The 18,014-nt window shown below is 42.4% G+C and overlaps 1 protein-coding gene across 3 annotated transcripts in view; it reads right to left on the bottom strand.

The window, feature by feature from the left end:
* The window catches only part of ITPRIP (inositol 1,4,5-trisphosphate receptor interacting protein), a 40,696-nt gene extending 33,796 nt beyond the window's left edge, over positions 1–6,900 (bottom strand). The window contains exons 1-2 of one of the 3 annotated variants that reach the window (XM_061636067.1): positions 6,281–6,900; positions 2,170–2,373 (exon numbers count right to left, since the gene is read on the bottom strand). In XM_061636067.1, coding sequence (XP_061492051.1) covers positions 2,170–2,231 — 62 coding nt within the window. In that variant the 5' untranslated portion in view covers positions 2,232–2,373; positions 6,281–6,900. Of the gene's footprint in view, positions 1–2,169; positions 2,374–5,076; positions 5,101–6,280 lie in introns of those variants that run through there. The other 2 variants (XM_061636068.1, XM_061636070.1) reach the window with 2 other exon arrangements.
* Between the last annotated feature and the right edge of the window lie 11,114 nt (positions 6,901–18,014).

The raw sequence follows: 18,014 nt of genomic DNA, 5'->3' as shown, positions 1-18,014 counted from the left end.
GCCCTGGCTATGAAATGCCCTCCTCAGAGAAACTCACTCAGTGCCTACCTTCATGTCATTTTGGCACTAGGCAAAGACCTTCTGTTTTACCAAGCCTCTAAACCTGTTCCTACTTTACATTAATTTTATCTGGGCTATGTTTAATGCTGCAACAGCTGGTATAGCACAGTGGGGAGGAGAGCCTGGCTAGGAGTCCAGAGTCTGTGAGTTCAAATCCCCGCTCGTGTCTCCTGGGTGTCAAGGGCCAGCTAAAGATCACCCCCACAGTGAGTGGCTCAGGGGTTACGTGTCCTGCCACCTGTGCAGCCGTGGGCAAGCTGCATAGTCCCAAGGAGCCCAGTTGCCCCCCAGCTGGCAGTTGCAGACAAGGAAGGGGCTGGCTTGTGCAGCTGTGGCAAGCTGAGCAGGGCCTAGCCAGCTCGGGAGGACTAGCCTCAGAGGGAGGCAATGGGAAACCCCCTCTGAATACCGCTTACCATGAAAACCCTATTCATAGGGTTGCCATAAGTCAGAATCGACTTGAAGGCAGTCCATTTTCATGTTTAATGCTGCTGTTATATGTTTCATTACGGTCCTGTATGTATTTTACATTTGCTTTTACCTTGATTCTAGAGCACACATACACATTTTAAATAAGTTTAGAAAATATTTGAGGCACTCTTACATCACTTTTGAATGGCCTATAGTACCTCAGCTGGGTGGGATGCAAGATAGGACTTGACATTTTTTATCCTACCAGAAGCAGGTTTCTGAAAAGAAAATAATCATGCAGGGTAAAGTCTGCCCATGAGCCATGAAGTAAATAAAATAAAACAAATAAAACAGGATTTGAATGAGTCTATATCAGCCAGGCTGTTATTCTCTATACGCATGCCAGTTTTTACACAAACTTTGAAAACAGTAGCAATGCACATCTCAAAATATATTTTCCAAAACTGCTCTCAGTGCTGAACAAGTTGCTTTGAAAGGCACTGGACTGCGGCCATCTGGACTGCAGGATTTACCTCAGAAAGGAGTCAGACAGGTGTCAAAACGTGGCACAGTTTAGTATGCACAATATTCAAAGCTAACATCAATTCCACTAAGTTAATGTCGTGCCCAGTTCTCAAAATATGTCACTTTCCGCAATGTACCTCTGTTGTATTCTTTGCACATTGCTCCATTCTTGCCCATTTACTTCACATCCTGCTTCTCTGCGAAAAAAAGTGGGGGGCAGGAGTTTTGCTTATACAGCTGAGCTGGAACCTACTGCTTCTGGCAGGCCAGACATCCTCATACGCAGCTGCATCCCTGCCCACACCACACCCAAACTGTGCCACCTCCCAACCTAGAGCTCCTAAAACTGGAATGTCTACCTTTGAGAAGGACTCAGCTATTAAAAACCCTAAACTGGAAAATATGCAGCTGGATAGAAATTTTGCAACTTTACGCTTAAAAGACAGGCACACATGCACATTGTAATGGACAAGCATTTTGTTGTGCGTATAATTATAAACAGAAAGGGCTACTCACACATATTCACACATGCATCCACCTTCTCTGAGCTACATCTGGTATAGATTTCAATTCAGTAAGAAGTGAGTGGTCAAAATAAATATGCAAAGCACAATGCCATATTTCTTGAATCCCTTCTTTGGATATCAAAGCAGTTAGCTTCCTCTAACTTACGCTGCTAATGCTTCTGTTAGGGTGCTGTTAGGATCCTTTCCACCAACAACTGTAGTGCTTTTGCAAGTGCTAGTTGTTATGCCACTAGCCAGTGAGAGATTATGCTGATAATGACAGTTAAACTATGGAATTTGCTGTAGTGATGGCCACCTGCTTGGATGGCTTTAAAAGAGGATTAGACAAATTTTTGGAGAAGGCGGCTATCAATGGCTATTAGCCATGATAGCTATGTATTACTTCCTGTAGCGGAGGCAGTATGCTTCTGAAAGCCAGTTGCTGGGAATTGCAAGTGGGGAAAGTGCTCTTATGAAAATGTCTGGCTTGCATCTGGCTGGCCACTATGAGAACCAGATGCTGGACTAGATGGGCCACTGGCCTGTTCCAGCAGGGTTCTTCTTATAATGCATGTTCTTATCATTGCTAAGCCAAATGAAGTAGTAGGATCTACATGAGTAGTACATGCCAGGAGCCATTGCTTCAAACCTCCATATTAAGAAGTACCTCCTCTTTTCCTGCATTGACATGCTAGGCAATGGAAGAAATGCCGTATGAGCAGACTTCATATATTTCAGTCACCATGCTGCCCATGACGAGAGTGATGGCATGAGTGACAACCAGTCTTCCTTTCTTCTTTGAAGCTGCAGAGGTAGGCAGGTTTTCCTTGGCAGTTGCACAGCGATCCCAGCCTCTCACCAGTTCCAAATGCTGAAAGGAAGGTTGGAAGTTGTTGGAGGCAGCGTGGCCAAGGTGCCAAGAGCAGGAAAGACAAGCAGAAGTAGGAGAGTTTGCTTAGGCACCAAGCCAGCATGCCCCTCCCCCTCTTTCAAGGGGAAGTCTGGCAGGAAGTCGTGCTGCACAAAAGTGTTCAGGGCACCTTCATGCAGTGGTACCCATGCTAACGTGCTCCCTGCTGCTCTAGGGAAAGGTTAATGGGGGAGGCTTGATGGGAGAGTGAGGACTGGCATCTAACAGGCTTTGGCTTGGCCAGTCAAAATTTGTAATCCCATGCATATAAGGGGTAAACCTAGCCAGGATGTGGGAGATCCACTTTGTTCAGAGTAGCTGTGCTAGGAGGATGATCCCCCCCCCATCACTTACCCCATTTTCCCCAATCTAAATTGTTCCCTTCCTCCTTTGCCCTCCTGGAGAAAACAAAGGCACCTTTTATCCTGTAGAAAACGTCTGCTGTTGAATTTCTGTGATGAAGCTTTTATACACAGACTTTTCTGCCTGCACAAGAAGACCTGCTTCTATCAGACAGCTTGGGAAGGCTTCATGCTATGGTTCTCTATTCAGAAAGAAAGACAGGGGGCTTCCCCAGAGAGTGGAAAGAACTGCTTATCCAATTTCTGCCCAGCCTACAATGATCAGCAAAGACCCAAAGTTATAATCTTCAAATTGTGCATTTGGAAGTCGATTCCTATGAAATTAAATGGGACTGACTTTCAAATAATTGCATTTTGAACAGTTTCACTAAGCCATGCCTGGAACTCTGTAGTAAAAAAAAAAAAAAGCTACTAGAGGGCAGGGACTTACAGCAGAAGAGTGGGGGAAACAGTTAAGCACCTCCTCAGCTGATTTTTCTCCTAATAAAAGCGGTATCTTTTACCTGTAATATTTGTTACAAAGATTTTTGTATAATGTGACTGTGTAGCTCCCACTCTAGAGTAGCCTCATTTTCCAAGATACCCACAAATCATTGCAAGAGAGCTTATGCTTAATATACATTATTCTAAGATTCTGTGAAATTTGGTCAAAGTTCCGAGATGAAAATAGAAAGCTTAGCTACAAGCCTCTGCTGGATCAGTATCTTTAGATAAGCAAGCATTATGTCAAGCGGTTTGTGAAGTCAAAATAATAAGATTAAAATAAAAAGAGGAATCTGTTGTTAGCTTTCAAGAGTAACACAGGAAGCCTCTAGAGTCTAACAGATGGTTACAATGAGACTAAAGTTTCAGAAACCAAGCATAAGCAAGAAGATCTTTGCATTGTTAAACAAGCACCTTGATACCAGTCTTAAGAAAAGTCTAAAGAAATATTTGAAATATTCTCAGTACTACTTTAGTACTTGCAGCATTAGGGAGCAACCTAAATTCCCACCCACCCCTCAACTGCCTGGTGAGGCTTTACAGAGTGGCACGGCCACCCCCACAACTGCACCCCTGCTGCACAAAGCAGCCACGGTAGAAGGTTGGGGGGCAGGCAAATCGCTGTCTGGTGCAGCACTTGAGCCCAGATTGGGCCCGCTGCCATCACATGGTAGCAGTGAGGTCAGCTCAGGATCTAATGGCCCATCCATGGCCTCAGAATCCCTGTTGTAGGACTTTCTGCTGGCTGTTGGTGGTTGGGATCCTGCCAGTGGCACTTCCACTCACTCATTTGGTGGGCAGATGAGGAAGCTCTGTGCTGGTAGTGTCATTTCACTGCCCCTCTGCCTGATCCAACTGTCCAGCCTGGCACAAAGTGGATTTGGATTGTACTGTTACGTATGTGTTCTTATATGTACTGCAAGTGTGAGGAAACTATGGCCCTCTAGATGTTGCTTAACTACAATTCCCATCATGCCTGGCTGTTGGCCATGCTTGCTGGGGCTGATGGGAGTTGTAGTTTAGCAACATCTGGACGGCTAAAGAGTCCCTACACCTGCTTTACACAAAACACATAAGTAACAGAACAATCCATCCCCCCCACCCGAGCCCTGCTGGATCAGATCAAAAGCACCACCTAGTTCACAGTCCCACAAGCATAGCATGACAGCAACATCACTTTCCCTTTGTTGGGCACCGGCAATTAGCATTCAGTGGAATGCTGCCTCTGATTCTGGAGACCATGACGACTAGTCCAATCCCCATTTGCAACCATCCAAAAGTAGCAATAGATTATCTACAAAACAGTAAAATTAAATGAGTCTAATAGTTCATCTCTATGCATATTGACTCAGAAATAAGCACTATTAAATCATAAAGCCTACTGATTTCAATGATGCTCACTTCAGATAAAATTACATAGGATTGCTGCCTAAGTCTTCTAAGTAATATAATGCCCTCCCCAGGGAGGTTCCAAGTAATGAAATGTCCTCCCCAGGGTCATTCCCCGGCAACTTTTTTATATTATTTTTGGCACCAGGTGAAAACCTTTTAATTCTCCCAGCTTTTTAGATCTGTGCACTCTTAATCCTCTGAATTTTAGATCTGCTGTGCACTTTTAGTGATGTGATACATCTTATTATACTGTTTTACTTTTTGCCGCTGAAATGTGCCCTTACTTAAGATCACACTGCGAGGAGCCAAGAAACTAACAAGTCAGTGAAATGTTTAAGGCCCTGATCCTAAGCACGTCTATTTAAAATTAAATTAAGGAGAAGTCAATCTGGCATACTTCTCAACAAATGTGTTTAGTACAACCCACCTATGTCAAGACCTTCAACGGAGGCCTTTCTCAAAGAGCCCGACATCTCAGGTGAGGTGGGTGGCAAACCAGGGAGAGTGTCTTGAGCCAAGTTAAGAAACTCCCTCCACAGAGAGGGGCATAGGAAGTTGCCTTATACTTCCTGAGTCAGACTACCGGCCCATCCAACTCAGTATTGTCTACACACTGCCTGACAGCAGCTCTCCCCTGTTTCAGGCAGGGTTTGCCTGGAGATGCAGGGGATTGAATTTGGGACCTTCTGCATGCAAAGCAGACTCTACCACTGAGTTACAGGCTTGCCTGGCACCCACTTTGCTATCTTGTCAGCGCCTGAAGATCTCTTCCTCTCTCAGGCTTTTTTTTTTTAAAGTTCTGAACTTCTGAGCTTTTATCTGCTGTTTTTAACTGTTGCCTTTCACCATGAATTTTTAAAAAACTGATTTTACTTAAGTGATTATTATTTGTATCTTATTATGAACCACGCTGGGAATTGTTGACTGAATTGCAATGTACAAACGCATAAAAACAAAACAAACTGCTCAACTTCTCATGACGTAGCAAAAAATAAAACATTTAAGCAAAGCAGATGTGAAAACTTCCGAAAGTGTGTTTGTGTGTGTGTACAAAAATGCATCAATATACAACAAGAAGTGTTAAAGTTTTATTTTTTTTTAGTGGGTAAGTGCAGGGCTTGGGAACAAGAACGGCTTTAAATGGCGCTTTTCTCCCCTGCAATGGACTGATGCGCCTCTTCTTCCGCTCCCATATCTCAACTAGCTCAAAAAACTGTTGCCATTCTGTTTTCGGAAAGTGAGGAAACGAGGCGACTCTAAACAGCATGCAAGCCCAACTTCCTCTCCCCCGACAGCGAACAATTCTTCCCGCTCTACGGAAGATAACCTCGTTAACCCCTCCCTCGCATCCCCTTTCAAGGGGTCTTGCTTGCTCGATCTCCCCCACCAGTAAGCGATTTCCAGGGACTACGTGCAGCGGAAGGGGAGGGCAGAGGGGCGAAGAAAAAGGGTGAATGACTCACTTCGTACCCTCGTCGCCGAAGATGGAGATGTTGCACGCTCAGGATCAACCAACACAGACTCACGGGACTAAGTTTTAGGACAAACCACATAGACACACACACACACTTCAGAGCAATATATTGAACGACAATCTTTTTGCGACAGAATGTGGTACACTTTGTACTTACTGCGTCCTGCGACCGGCTTCTTGTTCGACCCGAAACGATTAAGCCCGTGTCCTTTTTTTCCCCACGCCGGATTTTTCACGCTTTTTTCATGCTGGATAATGTCAGGCGGACAAAGGGCTCAGCCTGAGGTCCTTCCCCTTTTCTTCTTAGCATCCTACACGCCTGTTCCTGTTTAGCTACGAAACTAGCGTTACTACGACGATCACTGTCTAGCTTACTCGTTTCCTGGTGAACGGTGTTTTTCTCCCAGTGAGAACCAGCCCCCTCCCCAAAAAACCGCGCTCAACTTTTTCTCGAGTCCCAGGACACTCTTAAGGTGGAAGGCAAAGGGGAAGTTTTTTGTTTTTTTTAAGCAGCTCTCTCTCAGCCTTCTGAGAGCACAGCAAGACCTCGCTGGAAAGGAAACAAAATAGTGGACGCCCTTAAATACTGCTTGTTGTACAACACGCGAGGAAAGGGTAAAGCAACAACTTTCCGGAGTTTGCTCCTCGTGGGTTGTCGTATAGTCAGGGGTGTAGTTGTCCAGGGTCTTGGGGTGGTGGTCTTAGACCCCTTACTTTTTTTTGGAGCATGGTCTGAATAGGGTCCCTATGCTTCTAGCATCCTGTAAGACAATCAGCATTAAAGGGGAGTGTGTTAGTCGTTGTTTGTTTTCTAACATGCTTCCTTGTCCTTTTCTGCTGATTAGAGCCAATCAGAATGAAAGGAGGTGAATCAGTCACTGAGAAGACTCTTCTCATCAGCTAACACCCCCCTTTCATGATGATTGGCTCTTAGGGATATCTTTTGTGGGAGAAGATTTAAAAAGATCTCATTCTTAATCCACCAGCAAGGGGGGGCATGGTTGTGACTAACATGAAGAGACCCTGCCCTTCTGAATTTGCCACTACACTACTGCATATAGTCCTCTGAAATACAGAGAGAGAGCCGACGCAACTTCTAAGACCATTGTTTCTTAATACTGGCATTTTTTAAACCCAATTAAAAAGTCAGGAACACTTTTTTTTTGTATAATCAGCTTGGTGATATCTATACTCAATTAATCTGGATGTTAGAAATCCAGGTTCAAATCCCCATGAGACTTGCTTTAGGCAAATTACTACTGCTCAGCCTTCCCACCCCTACCAGGTTGTTGTGAGCTTCAAATACTACGAGCTCCTTGGAGGAAAGTCAAGATACAAATAATAAAACATCTTTAAACCTTTTAAAACAAATGATAAATGATAATATAAGGCAGTGCAAATTTGGTTGATGGTGCAGGAGACCTGGATTCAAGCCTCACCTGTGCCATAAACTTACAACCTGGCCCCCCTGTGGGCAAGTAATCATATCTCAGCCTTGCTTGTTCCATCTGTGAAATAGAAATTTCTTAGTTTTATTTATTTATAAAAGTATATACTGCCATCTCACAAAACATCAAGGTGGTGCACAGCAACATAAAAAGAAAACTTTAAAAGCAGTACAGAACAAGCATTAAAATGACCAGCTACTCAAATTTTAAAAAAACAACAGCAGAAAAAAATCTTTTAAGAAATGCCTGAAAGTCAACAGTGAGGATGCCAGCTGAAATAATAATTGATGAAACAGAGAACAGCTACACTTTGCATATTAACAGCCTGATCTTATATTGAGTAATTAGGCTTGCCTAAGGCTATTGGACTCAAAGGGGTTACATGTGCTCTACTCTTCTTAGGATCAGGCAGTTAGGCTACAATCTTATGCACAGACAACGAACAGTGATGGTGTCAGGTCAGGACTTTGAGGCAGAAGTCCAGGGTCCCGCTCAGCAGAATGTGGAGAGCACTCAAATGCAGCAGGGCTCAATTCCCACATTTTGAAGTGAAGTAATACACATTACCATCTAAAGGACCATACCATCTAAACGACCATAAGGTCACTAAGTCCAAAGTCTCAAATTCCCTAATTCTAGTCTTCTGGCACCTTAACAATGGGAATATTTATCATGGCATAAGCAATCATTGATTGGAGCAACTACCAAAATTCTAAGCCAGTACTGTAAGCCCATAGTAAACATCCCATTCTCCTTGTGACTAGCCATAGATCTGGCTAATATGGCAGCCTTGGTAGGCACCGTACCCCTGTTGGGTTAAGCTGCATTCCAAATATGCTTAAGGTACAACTGTCACTTTAGGATTGTAGTCAACTGAAACCTACTCAGAGTAGATCCACTGAAAACAATGAACCTGCATTATTCTTATCTATTAATTTCAATGTGTAGATTGCCATAAGTCGTAATCGACTTGAAAGCACATAACAACAACAACTTCAATGGGTCTGCTCTGAGTAGGACTTGCATTGAATATCACCCGTAATATTTGGTGATTAAGTGTACACATTTTAATTTATAAATTAACTTACCAAATCTCAAAAATTGCACATGAATCCCTTGAAGAGATAAAAAAGTATCATTTTTTAAAGTTCATGCATGAAGATATTTCATTAGGTACCGTCTTAGAAGAGTGTTCCCGCCTGTGTTCGTGAAGAAATTCATAATCTGCAATTTTTAATAAGTATTTATATTTGAAAGTGCATTAATTTACATTTATTGTGGTCATTTATACGCATTGGCCAAATATTGATCAAAAGATTTTAAATTGATTAACCAACCAGATATTGTAGCTTTAGCTGAAATTAAAATTCATATAACATTTTGAAATCCCTCATATTTTCAAATGTCAGAATTGGGATTCTGATCTTGAAATTTGATCTCAAAATTTGACATTTTCATTCCAGAACTGAAATTCTATATCACCATTTGAAAACTTTCCTACACCATTCATGACTTCATAAATCCCTATTGCACCCAAAACTACAGTGGCAGAAACTGGCAGTTTATTTAGTTTTTCCCTTAAAGCCCCCAGCTGTCCTTTACACATCTTTTTGCTGATTCAACTGATCCAGTGCTTAGTGGATAAGGTTATAGCTTGATAGCTTAAGGGAAGCAACATAGCTCAGTGGTAGAGCACATGCTTTGCATGGGGAAGGTCCCAAGACAAATCCCAAATAGAGACCCCTGTCTGAAGCTCTGGAGAGCCACTGGTAGACAGTGTTGAGAATACTGGGCTTGATGAACCAATGGTTTTCCTGTGTCATGTGCAATCACTTCAGAATTCAAATCAAGGGTCCATAATTGGCCCCACTCTGCTCTGTACCTGCAGACATCCCCTTGCATCATATTCCTACATCAGACATTACCAATCTATTGGGACGAGGGGGCATGTTTCAAATTTTGAAAGGGTGCCAAGTGTTAGTTTTGGAGTTGAATACTAGCAGGACCTGAACAGTAGCAGAATCCCTGTTGAAGGAGCACACTTTACCCTGGATACAATCACACTGATGGTAGAGACATACTTACTGTTCTGCCAGTTCCAGTGCATCTCCACCTCTCTTTTCTGAAAATGGTGGCCCACGACGCTAGTCAAACCCCACTACTTTTTACTGTAAAACCTGGGATCAGCTTGAGTGAGTTTTTTTTAATCGCTTCAAAGAGATTTCGCAACTGATTGGCAGATCAACCCGTTCTCCTCCAGATGTGGCCAATGGCTTTGCTTTGCTGCAGGCGACTAGTGTGTTCACAGCCTGAGACTCTGGCTTTAAGGAAACAATAAATTGGCATTTATTAAAGGAAATACATGCTGACAGGAAAGATCCCTAGCTCTGGCTAAGTAAGGTGGAAATGCAACAAGGCATGGTTGTTCTTGCATTTCAAGAGAAGAGAGTTCCAAAAAAGGTCTCCTCTCCAAGGGAGGAATGGAAAAAGTGAGAGAGGAAGTAGGAAGCGAGGTCTGCAACCCTAAGAGTAGTAGTCTAGCACTGGAAGGTAGATCAACACAGGTTAGAAGGGAGAGGACAGTCTAGGAAGCATGAAGTTTCCTTTGTTTGTCTACTCTTTCCCATGCAGACACATCAGTCTTCAGTGCAAGTTGTGTTGTACCCTAACACTTCCAATGCTGAGAGTGCCAGTCACAAAATGGCCACATGGGGATGGCATAACGCAAAAGTACAGGGAGTACAATCATTGCTGATTTTCTACCCTCCGCTCCTTGAAAACATCATTTTAACTATGGAAAGTCAGATATGTCTTGCTGGCCCTGACTGTGGATATACAGTTGTTAAAGGCATAAGAACCCTGCTTTCTCCAGTGCCAAAGCATAGGCTGCCATCCTATATGCACTTACCTGGGAGTAAATGCCATTAAACACAAAGAGGCTTACTTCTGTATACCATTGTACTGTAAGTTAACTATACAGTGAATTTTCAATGAGTGCCTGGACATCAACTCCTGCATAGCAAGATACATACCTAAGCCTCTTTGCAAACTTTTCACATTTTGCATTTGCCATTTGGGGAGGGGATTCTTTATTAACCACTCACACTTATTGTGTAGTAGCATTTGCAGAAAATAACTTCTAGGGAGTAATCTCAGATACACCCATCACAGGAATGACACATCCTGGTTGCTATGAAAAAAGGAAGGGCCAACTACGGAGATTCCACTCCGTACTACTAGAAAATAAGATAGAAGCAGGAAGTATTCACTAAAGGGAGGGAAAAACAGGAGCTTTTTGGGACTACAAAGATTTCTATTGCCTGGTGTCCAAACAACTCACTTGTCAATCACGGCTCTGACTTCACTCATTGGCTAACAATAATGACAGGCAGGAGCAGCCAGGCATGCTCATTTAACAGGAATAGTTTAGAAGAGTACCTGCATGTTTTGCTTCATAACCTTCTTTCTAAGAGGGTTAGAGACTTTAAAAAAAGAGAGAGAGAACTCAGAGTCTGGGGCACCCACTTCTCCAATAACCTTATAGCTTGCATAAACCAAGCCAGACTGTCTTCATGCTCTTTCTTGCCTCTTGCTTACCTCTGCTGTCTTTGGCCATTCCCACTAATGCAATGATAACATATCCAGGTGAGTGTATTTCTGATATCCCCTTGATGAATCATCACCTTGTAGTGGTGAGTGGGCTTGCATGTTCCAGTGAACCCTGTGAGCGATGCTGTCGGGAGTCATGTACTCCCAGCAGGGTCACCCATGGCGGTAAGGTCAAGGGAGAGGAACCAGACAAAGAACGATCCAAGAAAGTTCTCAATGGCAGAACAGGCGGAGGATAACAATGTGTACGTTACAACGGCTGTGAAGGCAGATGAAGGCTGCAGCAGATAAAAGAATTCCAATCGTCATGGTATCCATGCCATTGGATCAAAGCCTTTTTCTCTCAAGATTGTGTGTTGATTGTTGTGCGCCTATCTCCCCACATAAAACAAATTCACACACAGGCATCTTCCAACCAAACCAAACCAAACCAAAAGTCCCATGGTGATCGGCGAATGGTGACGGGCAGGACTGTGAAATCTGGAAGCCCCTAGTCATGGACCAGCGCATGGGTGGTGGATACAGACTCAGTCGTCCTGGCTCAAGGACCGAGGCAGTTGAGTAGTTCGGCAGCTATATCCACGACTGAGGAGTCCTATTCAGGATCCACTCTGCTCACCCCGTATGGGGAGGGGGCTAGAAAGGGTGCCCTAAACATGGTCTGCCTCATCTCTCTCCCTGACTGGATTTCCGTGTTCAGTGGGGTCACCACTTAGCAGTCGCAAAAGACAATTGAATTTTGGAACATGGAATATATGGACATTGCTGGACAATACAGATAGTGAATGTCCTGAACGCAGGACTGCCATCATTGCGAGGGAGTTGAAACGTTCTAATATTGACATAGCAGCACTCCAAGAAACTCGAAGAGCAGAAGGACAACTGAAGGAAGAAAAAGGAGGTTATACCTTCTTCTGGAAAAGACTGCCAGAACAAGAACAACAAATACATGGAGTAGGCTTTGCTATTAAAAATAATATTGTGAAGCTCTTGTCAGAAGTTCCTACTGACATTGATGAACAACTCTCAACTCTCCAGTTAAAACTTGCCAAAAACCAGCAGGCAACTATGCTAAGTGCTTATGCACTAACATTAGATGCTGATGAAGACATCAAGGAATTTTTTTATCAGCTGGACACCATCTTATACCTAAGGAGGATAAAATTATCCTCTTGGGTGATTTCAATACAAGAGTTGGGTGTGATCTCGATTTATGGCCAGAAACCATTGGGAAAGAAGAAGTTGGCAATGGCATTCTACTTCTGACTAAATGTGCAGAGCATAATCTTATTATTACAAACACACTCTTTTGTCAGAAAAATAAATTTAAAACATCATGGAAGCACTCTCAGTCAAAACACTGGCATCTCCTGGATTACGTAATTGTCCGTGCCAGAGATCGTCGTGATGTACTCCTCACTAGGGCCATGATGAGTGCTGATGACTGCTGGACAGATCACTGATTAATTCGATCCACTATGGCCATTAATATTGTTCCTCAATGTAGGCTCCAAGGAAGAAAACCAAGGCGTAAAGTGAACATCCATGCCCTTCAAGATCCATTTAAGCGAGCCTGCTTTCAAACAACTCTCAAGAAACATCTACCAACGGAACTCCCTGAAAATGTTGAGGAACACTGGATTAAACTGAAGACATCCATTATTGCAGCATGTGAACAAACTATTGGATACCAAACTAAGAAACATCAGGATTGGTTTGATGAGAATGATAGTGAGATTGACAAGAAAAGGAAAGCCTTCCAGATATGGCAGAAAGACATTAACTGTGCTGCTAAGAAAAATATATATTCCAGTGTAAAGGCTGAGGGCCAAAGAAGAACTAGAGAACTTAAGAACACCTGGTGGATAAAGAAGGCTCAAGGAATCCGGCACTTTGCAGATGCTCACGATGCACGGGGCTTTTTTTAATGCCACAAAGGCCATCTGTGGACCAACAAATCATGGTACAAATCCCTTACGTTCAATGGATGGTGCCAAACTTCTTAAGGATAAAGAGTCTATTGCACTGCTCTGGAAAGAGCATTACCATAACCTCCTTAATTGTAACTATTGTGGCTGGTGAGGTCTTCTCGCAAATTCCACAACAAACTAGAGACGAGCTTGCAGTATCCCCTAATTTGGATGAAGTTAGTAAAGCCATCAATCAAATGAAGAACTACAAAGCTAGTGGACCTGATGGGATTGCTGCTGAAGTCTTTAAAGAAGGTGGGCCTGAACTTACAAAACAACTTCATAAACTCATCGAAAAAATCTGGATGAGGGAGGAGATCCCAGAAGACTTTAGGGATGCCATAATTATCACCCTTTTTAAGAAGGGTGATAGAACAGATTGTGGGAACTATTGAGGTATCTCTCTTCTTGCTACTCCAGGTAAAATCCTTGCAAGGATCCTCGCAAATCACCTCTTACCAATCTCAGAGGATGTCCTCCCAGAATCTCAAAATGGTTTCCGCCCTTCCAGGGGGACAGTGGACATGATCTTCACTGCACGACAGCTTCAAGAAAAATGCCAGGAGCAGAATCGACCTTTATATATGGCTTTTATTGATCTGACTAAGGCTTTTGATACTGTGAATCGAACTGCTCTCTAAACCATCCTTCTGAAAACTGGATGCCCTGATAAATTTGTGAATATCTTGCAACTCCTTCATGACAACATGACAGCGACAGTTTTGGATAACAATGGCTTTCAGAGTGATCCATTCAGAGTCGTAAAGCAGGGATGCATCATTGCTCCTACCTTATTTGCTATCTTCATTGCTATGATTCTACACCTTCTTGAGGGGAAACTTCCTACTAGTGTGGAAATCATATATCGAACAGATGGAAAGCTTTTTAATCTCAGTAGGCTGAAAGCAAAAAGTAAGGTAATGTCAACCTCTGTCGCAGAACTTCAATATGCCGATGATAAAGTAGTCTCCGCACATTCAGAGAAAGATATTCAAACTATCCTAAATGCCTTTGCAGAAGCATATGGAAAGCTTGGGCTCTCACTTAATATTAAAAAAACCAAAGTGCTTCATCAACAGGTGCGAACTAGTGCCTCTGTAACACCATAAATCCAGCTTAATGGTGTGACGCTGGAGAACGTTGATCACTTCCCCTATCTTGGCAGCCATCTCTCCATAAAAGCTGACATCAATGCTGAAATTCAACATCGTCTGAGCTCTGTGAGTGCCTCATTCTCCCGAATGAAGCGTAGAGTGTTCGAGAATTGGGATATTCGCCAGGAGACCAAAATGCTTATTTACAAAGCCATTGTACTACTGACCTTACCGTACGCCTGTGAAACATGGACCATCTATAAACGCCACTCCCAACTTCTTGAAAAATTCCACAAATGCTGCCTCCGGAAAATTCTGCAAATTACTTGGGAAGAGAGACGGACCAATGTTAGCATTTTGGAAGAAGCAAAGACTACCAGTGTTGAAACAATGATCCTTCAACATCAGCTTCGCTGGACTGGCCATGTTGTTCGAATGCCTGATCACCATCTTCCAAAGCAGCTACTTTACTCCCAACTTGAGGATGGAAAATGGAATATTGGTGGACAGCAAAAGAGGTTTAAAGATGTTCTTAAAGTGAATCCAAAAAAATGTAATATGAACATCGAGAACTGAAAAGTGTTGGCCTATGAACGTCCCAAATGGAGGTTGGCTATTATCAATGGGGCTGTGGACTTCGAAGAAGCATGAATATAGGGTTAAAGGGACAAACGAGCCAAGCGGAAGGCACGTCCAACAAATCCTCATCATGACCATCTTCCATCTGGAAACCTATGTCCTCACTGTGGGAGTCTGTGTGGATCCAGAATTGGCCTCCACAGTCACTCACGGACCCACTGTTAAAGACCTTATCTTGGAAGACAATCTTACTCGGCCATGAGTGATCGCCAATGAATAAATTTCTGATCTGGTTCGTGGTATGTATTTTTAAAAATTGTTCCTCGCTGGTCAGTTCAAAGAACTTGTTCAAGTGTGCTGTTTCAGTACAGTGTGAAATTTCCATTATGCATTTCTTGGAGATATCAGGGCCAGTGTTAGCCTTCTGACCACCAGGAGTTGCAGAATTATAGAGTTGGAAGGTGCCTCAAAAGCCATCTAATCCAAACCCCTTTCTGTGCAGGAACTCTACTACTGAAGCATCCCTAATTGAGATGTTACCAAATGACTGCTCCCCGTTCATGCACATTATGGTACACACTAACCTGCTTTTGTGGCAATAAGAGGGGTTAATAGCACTGTACAGTGGATGTATCTCTATGACATGTGAATATTCACAATGCCATACGACCAATGAATTCAGTGGGTTTAGGTGCATCCAGCTCTGCCCAGGATTGGGTTGCAAGTAGTTCACTACTCTCTCTAATTTCTTTACCATAAAATATTGGAGCCTATAATTAAACCATCATTCATCAAAGTCTTTTGCATGCTGAATGTTTTTATTGATTTCTGCCCTATTTAGACAAGACTTTAAAGAATCACAATCCATAGGTATGAGTCAGAAGATTACTGGGGCTGCGGGCCTATGCATAGTTACTGGAGGGAGTAAGTCCCACTAAACTTAGTGAAACTTACCTCTGAGTGCAAATGCATAGTATGATTAGGTGGCAGACGTTGCGAGTGGTGGAAAAAGGCAGACGCTCTCTACCCTGCAATTTCTGTACTGGATTGCAAATCCTCAGAATTTATATGAGGCAACATTTCTCCTAATGCCACTGTTTATTTGTTTGTCACTCACATCCCATCTCAGAGCAGCTTATTCATAGTTCCCAAGCACTTTCCTATGAAGACAGCTTACAGTGTCACATTTGTTTAACTTCAGCACTGTGCTATTGCATTATATTTAGCCAGTGAATTAATTGTATAATCCTTCAATACAACCCATCCTTCAGATTCCTCACCTCTTCCTTTCCTTGGACTAGGATAAATCCCAGGGCAGACTTGAATTAAGAGCCCTCTCATGAAGCTGAAGATAACACTGTCATTGTTAATAAACCTATAAATTATAGCTTGTAGCCTGAAATTAATGATTTAAGATTCAGCAGACAACATGACATCTCATGTTGATCAAATCTCAAGAAGGATACCATAGCGACAGAAAAGGCACATAAAAATCAACAAAACTGAGATGGAGATCAATCCTTAGATAGAAAGATTTTGGAGTTGGGGGGTTGTTTTTGTTTTTTAAAGACAATTTAGGGGATGTTCAGTGTGGTGTAGTGGTTAAGGTGTTGGACTATGACCTGGGAGACCAGGGTTAGAATCCCCACATAGCCATGAAGCTCACTGGGTGACCTTGGGCCAGTCATTGCCTCTCAGCCTCATGAAAACCCTATTCATAGGGTCGCCATAAGTTGGAATCGACTTGAAGGCAGTACATACATACATACTGTACATATCAAGCTTATCCACCATAATAGTATGGTTGTATAATGCCATCTACTGTTTTTCTTTATTATAACAACATATAAGCAAATTCTTTTCCTGAATATCCTGTCTCAGAACAGACTTTATAGGTGAGATTGTGGTGAGGTGTTTCAGTGTTTATGTCTTAGAATTGATCCACGAAGCCTCTGAACAGTTTGGCACTTCAGTGCCACTGCAGTTCAACTGAGGCATTAAACTCTTGCTTTAAAGCTGTGATTTCAAAACTGGTAAAACCATGTACATTGATCAGTTAACCACATATAACTGGCCCGAACTTTGTTGGTCTCATCTGTGCTGTCACGTGTCGCTAAGAATTTTGGACTTTTACTTTGTACTGTTTATAACACATTGACCTTACATCATCTGCTGTTTCTTAAGAAGCCACAGCATGCATAGATCTTTTGATTTATGCCATGTCACTTGGGCTGTACCATGGAATACTTTATGCTTGCAATACTTTAAGCTTGCAAACATTGTTGGCAGAAAGTAAAACATTCAGACACTTCTATGCAGACTGTGACTTTTTGAGAACGAGCAGATGATACAAGGGTCTAGAGCCACTGTCATTTTTTACAACCTCTCCCAGTGGCCATATCATTTTATACATGAATAATGACTAGCACAATAACATAATATGAACAAAAGTAATTCTTAGTAAACTGCACACGGGAGGCAACAGTTATGTTTCTGCATTGCCTGCATACTTATTGTGGTGCCTTAATCTGAAGAGGGAATCTTACTGTCTTTGGATTGGTGCAGTTTAAATTTTAGTGTGATAATGCAGTACCTACACTGATTCCCTGATATTTTAAATTTAGTTTGGATGCTGATTGCAACACAGACAAGCCATGTCACCTGTATCAAATCAGCAGAGCCCTGCAGAAACTAATTAGTTCACTTGCTTTTTTATGTTTAGTTAAGTTCGAGGATGCAATAAATCTGTCTGAGGCAATTGGTTTTGGCAAACTTCTGCAAAGAAGGAGTGGATAGAAGAAGAGAGTACAAATAAAGAACAATATGAAGAAATGTCTCTAATTAACAGAATAATCTCTTGAGCCATATGGATTTTAATGAAATTCACTTCACTTGGTTCAGTTTCACTGGACTGAAATGGAATGAAGGCAAACAGTTCAGTGAGAGTGAGAGATTCTGAAAATATGTAACAATGAACATAAATTAAGATTCTGGTTATGCATCCAATATGTCCCCAATAATCAGAGGGTATGCGTTCATTTAATAAATGTTAATTACAGCCTCATCTGCAAACTACTTATGCTCTGCTACTTGTGTTTAAACTGAGTCAATCGGAATTAAATTTGTTCCACCACTGAGCCCTGGCACAGAGCAAAGTTCTCTGTTTCCTCACTCAAATTAAATCCTCCCTC

This window comes from Rhineura floridana, chromosome 7 (assembly GCF_030035675.1).
Source record: "Rhineura floridana isolate rRhiFlo1 chromosome 7, rRhiFlo1.hap2, whole genome shotgun sequence".
Classification (NCBI taxonomy): Eukaryota; Metazoa; Chordata; class Lepidosauria; order Squamata; family Rhineuridae; genus Rhineura; species Rhineura floridana.
The sequence above is the reverse complement of the archived record's forward strand: the minus strand, read 5'-3'. Positions and strand labels throughout refer to the sequence as shown.